We start from the raw sequence: 7,494 nt of genomic DNA, 5'->3' as shown, positions 1-7,494 counted from the left end.
TTAAGTATAAAGAGAAACATAGTATCAAATTGAAAAAAAAAAAAAAAAAGATAATGTGAATCTTAGAACTCTGACAAAAGGATAATTATCAATAATCACTATATATATCATAAGTGGTAATTTATTCTTTATTTTAGAAAAAGTATACTAGAATTCACCATTTATTTAATTTTTTTTCCTATACTATAATCTTGAAAGGAAATTTGTTTTAAAGAATTTATAAATGTAAAGTATTTTTTATTCTCTAAACTAATTTTTGTAGTTGAATTAAACTCACTTAATCTTAATTTTAATATAGTAGAATCAGAGTCTATCTAATCTAATGTTATTGAATCATTCACTTAGAATTATTCAGATTCACATAGTCTTTATTAAACATAAATAGAGTGTATTATAAATTTTACATCTTTCAAGAATAAAAAATTTAACTTAATTTTAAAAATTAGTTGATAAATTATTCAATAAAAAATATTTTATATTTATAAATTTTTGAGAGATCTTATTCTTAAGAAATTTGAGACTTGTAATGGTTTTAAAATTAGAATGTAAAACTAAATATTTTATATGGATTAAAACAAAGAACAAATATTTGTACTGGAGAAAAAATCTAGAATTTAATAACTTAGAAAGAATAAGTATTGTTTTGTCTCTAATGTTGAGGGTTATAATTAAAATCGTCTTTGTGTAATTTTTTATTTAGAATCGTCTTTAATATTGTATTTCATTTTAAAATTGTCCTTTCTAATATTTTTTTTAAATGATAAAAATACCATTTTTCCCGCCATTTTCATTCTTCTTGTTCTTCTTTTTCCATTCTTCTTGTTCTTCTTCTTTCAGGAGAACAAATTTTCTTGTTCTTCTTCTTCAAAAAGAATAAATTCTTCTTCCATTAACAAAACTCAAAATTTTAAATTTTTAAATACAGTTAACAAAATTCAATTACAAGAATTAAAAATACCCAAATTCATCTTCAATTACAAAAATAAAAAATTTATCAATTTAATTACCAAAAAATCAAATACAAGAATAAGACAAAAAATTAGGGAGAAACAAGAAATCAAAAAACACAAAAAAAAAGCAACAGCAATCCAAAAATCAGAACAAGAACAAAACCAACAATAAAAATTAGGGAATTAGGGATTGTGATGAACAAATTCATTATTCAAATTCAGATTAAAAAAATACTAATAATCAGATTCAACAACACCAACAACTAAAACATTATTTAAATCCAGAAATAACAACATCAAATTCAACGACCAAATCAACACACAACAATGATAAAATCAGAAAATAACAAATCAAAATCAGATTAGAAGTAGAAGCAGAAGCATACCCAAATGATGCGGGAGCAGAAGCACTCAAGCAAAAGTAGAAAGTAAAAGACAAAGCAGAAAATGCAGGAGCAGAAGCACTCAAATAGACCCAGAAAAAACAGAAGACTAAGCAGAAACAGAGATCGAAGCAAGAAGCAGAAGCGGCGAGATGGCGATGAGGAGCAATGGCGAGAACACGGCAGTGAAGAGCAGTGGTGCAGAAGCAGAAGAATGCGGCGGTGAGGAGCAACGGTGCAGAAGGAGAAGCTCTCTCCCTGGCTCGCGACGGCAGCTCTAAACTTCGTCGGCACCATCCCCCACCCCACTTTCCCCTGCCCCGCATCCTTTCTCTTTTTCTTCTCCCCCTCGTGTCTTTTCTTTTTTTCTTTTATAATTTTTTATTAAAAAGAACTATTTATAAAAAAGGATAATTTCGTCATTTATAAAAAATTATTGAAAAGAACAATTTTAAAATTAAATGCAACATTAAAGACGATTCTAAATAAAAAAATTACATCAAAAACGGTTTTGATTCTGACCCTTAATGTTAGGGACTAAAATAATACTTATCCCTAACTTAAAACGTATTTAACTATTAACATACATATCTGTTTTCCTATAAATAATTATAAAATTCAATTGCTTTATTAACTCTAAATTTAAGAGCATGAAATATTTTATTATTGTCTAAAAATAAAGAGTAAAACTCTAACCCACTTTTTAATCATTTACTTAAAGAGCCTGCTTCAAATGATTACAAAGTGATAACGCGCGCGATCTCTATTTTTCACTTCTGTTAGACAAATTGAACTCTCTAAATTGTCGACATTAAAATTTTATGTCTACAGTTATTTTTAAACGTTACATACATAATTTGATAAGACAAATAGACCTCTGCATAGTTATAAAAATGATGTTGTTTTGATGTTTATTGAAATTATATCTATTTAAGTGTCTCTTTTTTCTATTTATGCTACTACAAAAATTTTCATAACCAGCTCAGCACTCATATAACTACCTCCTCTAAATCTTTAAAATTTATAAAATCAATGTTCAATTTAAAAAATTTATGCACCTTACCATCAAAATAGCAAAGCACACCATTAAAGCGACAAGAGGCTTTATTTTACAGTAGTATAGATTTATGAATGGGGTTTTTATGCTTTGTAATCGTATTATTTGTGTGATTTAGTTGTTATATTTTTAATATTATAAAAAAAATATTAAGTGCCATTAAATTTAGTGATGATTATTACTGGCGGATTCAACAACAGTTTTGATTTAGATACGAGCAAATTTCATTTTCAGAGTTAATTACCGTCAAATTTATTATTCTGCCATTAAATTCTACAGTAATTAGTGACGAAAAATCGTATTTTACTAGCACCAAATTTATCAACAGATTTTTGTCAATATATTTCACCCGTATAACGGTTTAGTGAAACGCAGTGTTTAGACACTTTACCGACAGAAATTTTTGCTAGTAAATCTGACGGTAAAATTTAAACGCAAAATTCTTCCCCTCACTTCTGCAAACTCTCTCTCTCTCTCTCTCTCTCTCTCTCTCTCTCTCTCTCTCATGCATCTCATCCGTTAAAGCTACTGCCGTCGCCACCACCACTTGGAACTTCCGATGTCGCCGTTGTTGCACGTTGTCCTCACTACTGCTGGAGTTGTCGCCCCCACCACTGCTGTTGGTGTTCGTGGCCATCAATGGTGGTCACGTTGTTGCCATCACTGCCACTTCTTGTTACCACCACGCTTCCACCATCCTACAGCCACCATCAAAAGTAATTTTGGTATAATTTTTTATTTTTTCAATTTTTTGTGAGTTTAGAATTTTGTTAGATATTTTATTAAATTATTGATTAAATTAATGTAATGAAGTTTGTGATTCAGATTTGTTTTGTTAATTTAATGTAAATAGAAATTAAATTAAGTTATGGTAGGTTAAGTAGGTTGAGATTAAGAGTGTTTTAGTTATTGAAAGATTTTATTTAGTTTGTTGAATTAGTTTCAACTTGTGAATTTAATAAGTTATCTTTTTTATTAGGACACTGCTATTTTTTATGAGATCAATTGGAGTTTGCTTCTTTCGTAGTCTCTGCATCTATGTTCTATGTTAGTTTTCTATCTCTAAATATAATCAAATGTTTAAATTTTATGCCGGACTTACTTTTTGTAGGATAGCGTTTTAGGATAAAAGTGGGAGAAGGTCGCGTAGAGGCGCATTCTCAAAACCCTTGTTTGCTGAAAAATTGCGAAGTTATAAGAGATTGCGCACTAACACGGTTAGAATTTGATGTGTTATTGAATGCGTGTTTGCTCTAATTTATGCCTGCTGCTGTTTTCTTTGTGAAAACTGTTAAATTTATTTGCTGGATGTTTCTAAATTAAGAAGTGTTGCCGATATTTCGTTTAAATTATTTAAAACATGTTTGGTTTGTGAGAAAAATGATAATCGAATTTGGTGGGAGATTCTAATTATAGGAGACACCTTGTCGAGTTTCGTGTGACCACAAACGTCACATAAATCGGAGCTTCATAGCTCAAGATATGAGCCAAGAAAGATGAAGGTGAATAGTAAATCCTTTTCTTCTCACCCTCACTATTTCAGCTGCACTTAAGTAGGGTGGAAACAGGCCAGGCAGGCCAGGTTTTGCTCTTAACAAACCTGGCCTGCAGCCTGTTATAGACTCTTTATAAAGTACTAAGTCTGACCTATTATTCAGCTTGGCCTGGCCTGAAGCCTGTTAAAAGGCATGATAATTTTTTTTTACAAAAATAAAAATATTATTTTAAAAAATATTTTTTAATAAAAAATAAATAATTATTTATATATTTAATTATATTTTAACAGGCCTAGGCAGGCCTGACAGGCCTATAAGGCTAATTAGTAAGCCTAGACCTGGTCTATTAATGTATTAAGGTTTTTAAAAGAACTTGGGTCTGTACCTATTTTATAACAGGCCTGGCCTGTACCTATTTTATAACAGGCCAGGCTAGGCCAGGCCAAACACAGGCAGCCTGCACTCTTTCTCTCTTTGAGGCTGAGATGGCCTCATAATGAACTTATATATGTTGGGCCTTGGGCCCAACTTAGATCTGATCCAACCGATTTGCATTTTAGATTCGTTTGACTTAATTTTGGGTCAAAATCTTTAAAATAAGTGACCGATTTTTAATTATAAATATTTTTAAGTTTTTTTTTACAGTTTTTTTCTTTATTTAAAATTTTACATTATATATAAATCACTGTTTTTAGATAAAATACTAATTTATTTTTTACTAATTAAGAGTTGATTATCAATTATTAACTATTAGAGTCCATTATATATTGAAAAAAATTAAGAAAAATTGACGCTACTGTCGAATTATTGACGGAATTTTTCGACGGTAGTGATTATCTAGGTTAATTTAAAAAATTACATTTTTATCAGATTTATTATTGGATTTTTCTGACGGTATAATGGCGTGAAGTCTCAACTTATAGTGTCAATGTTACTGTGAGATTTTTCTGACAGTAACGTGCATCAGATTTTCGTTTCTAAACTATTATATCACGCCATTAATTTTGCTACAAATTATTGTTGGAATAAAAAATTTAACAGTAATTAATTACCAACAAAATTTATACTATTGGATATAATCTGATGGAAAATCCAATAACAAAAATATTATTGTCGAATTATTTTTGTGATTCTATCGATAAATTCGACGATAATTAATGTTTTTTTTGTCATATAAGAAGTGAATGTTGCGTTGGTAAAAAATTGTGATTTGTGATCGATTTTTTATGACAGTACTAAAGGAGATAGATTACGAATAAGTGGATTTTCTCTCCTTTATCGATTGAGCTTGTACAACTGATAAACAAATCATTATTATTTTTCTCATACCATTCTTTATGTTAAAACACGGACACAACCACATAGGGTCGGACATAATATAGACACCATTACAGTCTTATAGATGATCATATTAAACTTGTCAATATATTTTGAAAAAAAAAGAGAGAAAAAACTTTTTCAATTAATTAAGGTTATAATAATATTCTAATTTGATAAAAATGAGTGCTCTTCAGAAATGTTCATTGGGGGTACTTTGCAGTGATCTATAAGAAAGCAATATTTTTCCAAATTAACATATGAAGGACTATACTATTGCAGTTCATTGCCAGCATATCTAATTATTTGAACCACGACATTAGTATTCGTTACAAAATGGTGTCTAGCATGTGGATTGTAAAAACATTGCTGGTGAATCACCATATCTTCGATTATTATGCATATAATGTATCTTTTCCTTTTCTTTTTTCTTTTTACGCGACAAATGACAATGTCTCCGTGCTAACCAAGTAATCCAACCAAATGCAGTAGTGTGTCTCACATGAGGTACGGACCTTTGACTTTTTTTAAAAATAATCAAATTATGAAACTTCTAATGCCTTGCCTCCAAACGACAATGCTACACATTATTCCTTATATATGGTCCTATCTTATCCTATCCCATTATATTAAACAACTTGTAAATATTGTTCTTGCTACATATGACTTTTGAGTGTAATTTTGCTGTAATTTAATAAATATTAAGTTAATCTAATTATTAATCTATTCATCTATTTAAATAAATATTAGAAGTTTGAATTGATATAAGAATTTATTGACCGTATTATAATTATACAATTTTAATAATATTTTTTAGGTTTAATTACTCTGTTGGTCCCTATAGTTTTGTGAAATTTTTAACTAGGTTTATATAGTATTTTTTTTTAATTGGGTCCCTACACTAAATTTTTTTTCAATTAAGTCCCTCTTAGTAGTAATTGACTTAATTTTATAGGGACCAAATTAAAAAAAAAGAATTAGTATAAGAACCTAAATAAAAAAAAGTGTAGGAACTCAATTAAAAAAAAATTTGGTGCAAAGACTCAATTAAAAGGAAAAAAGTATAGGGACCTAATTGAAAATTTCGCGAAGCTATAGGAACCAACAGAATAATTAAACCTAATTTTTATTAAATTCATCTTTTTTTAATTTAAAATATTTTTAAATAATAAAAAAATTATTACCATAATTTTAGCTCTCTTTTTAAGTATTACAAAAATTACATAATCATTATAATAATAATAAACGTCTAGAATCTACCTTATTATAATTGATCAAAATATATAGTAGGAATTAATAGAAACGATTTTATAAGACATGATAATATGATATTCATCTTAGCTTGAAAAAAATCATCAATTCATACCTCCAAAACAATAATAAATAAATAAATGACAAAAAATTAAAATAAATCATTACAAACCAATGCAATTTCTTGAGGAGGTGACACCACCATCCACAACAAGATTATGACCACTAACATACTTAGATTCATCACTAGCAAGATAAAGTGCTGCCTCAGCAATATCCCTAGGCCTTAAATTTGTACATTGCAAATTAGCCAAACCTCTCACAAACCCTTCCATTTTCTCAACTTCCTCAATTGAAGGCAACCCAAAATTAATTCCATCATCATCATCATTATCATCACAATTTCTCCATGCATTAACAAGCATGGATGTGGCAACCCCAAATGGTGAAATACAATTAACCCTAATTCCATACCTCCCTAACTCACAAGCAGTGTTCTTAGTGAGTCCAACAATGGCATGCTTAGAAGCTGTATAAGCATGTGGCCCTAAACCCCCCATAACACCAGCCACACTAGAAGTTGAAATAATGCAACCCTTAATTCCTCTAGGGATCATAGCCCTAGCTGCATGCTTAATCCCCAAGGCCATACCCTTAACATTAACACTCATAACTTGGTCAAACTCATTAGGGTCAAAGTTGACTATGCTCTTCTTGTTCTTTGATTGGTTCCCTAATATCCCAGCATTGTTAAACATTATGTCAAGTTGACCATACACTGAGATTGTGTAATTCACCAAATTCTCAACTTCTTCTTCATTGCTAACATCACAATGTACATAGCTTACTGAAGGGGATAATGCCTCAGCTAGCAACTTTCCAAGTTCATCTTCCACATCACCAATTACAACTTTTGCACCATGCTTCACAAAGATTCTCACTGTTGCTTCTCCTATCCCTTTAGCACCACCGGTCACAATAGCAACTTTTCCTTCCAACCTATCAAATATTAGCATTAAAAAATATTACTTTAGAGAAGA

General features: G+C 29.8%; 1 protein-coding gene across 1 annotated transcript in view; it reads right to left on the bottom strand.

Moving 5' to 3' along the window:
* Positions 1-6,540: 6,540 nt before the first annotated feature.
* LOC107475682 (short-chain dehydrogenase reductase 2a) overlaps positions 6,541-7,494 on the bottom strand; it is a 1,680-nt gene continuing 726 nt past the window's right edge. Inside the window, exon 2 of the mRNA XM_016095342.3 lies at positions 6,541-7,453. Coding sequence (XP_015950828.1) covers positions 6,619-7,453 — 835 coding nt within the window. The 3' untranslated portion in view covers positions 6,541-6,618. The remainder of the gene's footprint in view (positions 7,454-7,494) is intronic.

Source organism: Arachis duranensis, chromosome 2 (genome assembly GCF_000817695.3).
Source record: "Arachis duranensis cultivar V14167 chromosome 2, aradu.V14167.gnm2.J7QH, whole genome shotgun sequence".
In the NCBI taxonomy this organism is placed as follows: domain Eukaryota; kingdom Viridiplantae; phylum Streptophyta; class Magnoliopsida; order Fabales; family Fabaceae; genus Arachis; species Arachis duranensis.
Note: the sequence above shows the minus strand (reverse complement) of the source record. Positions and strands in the feature narration are given on the sequence as shown.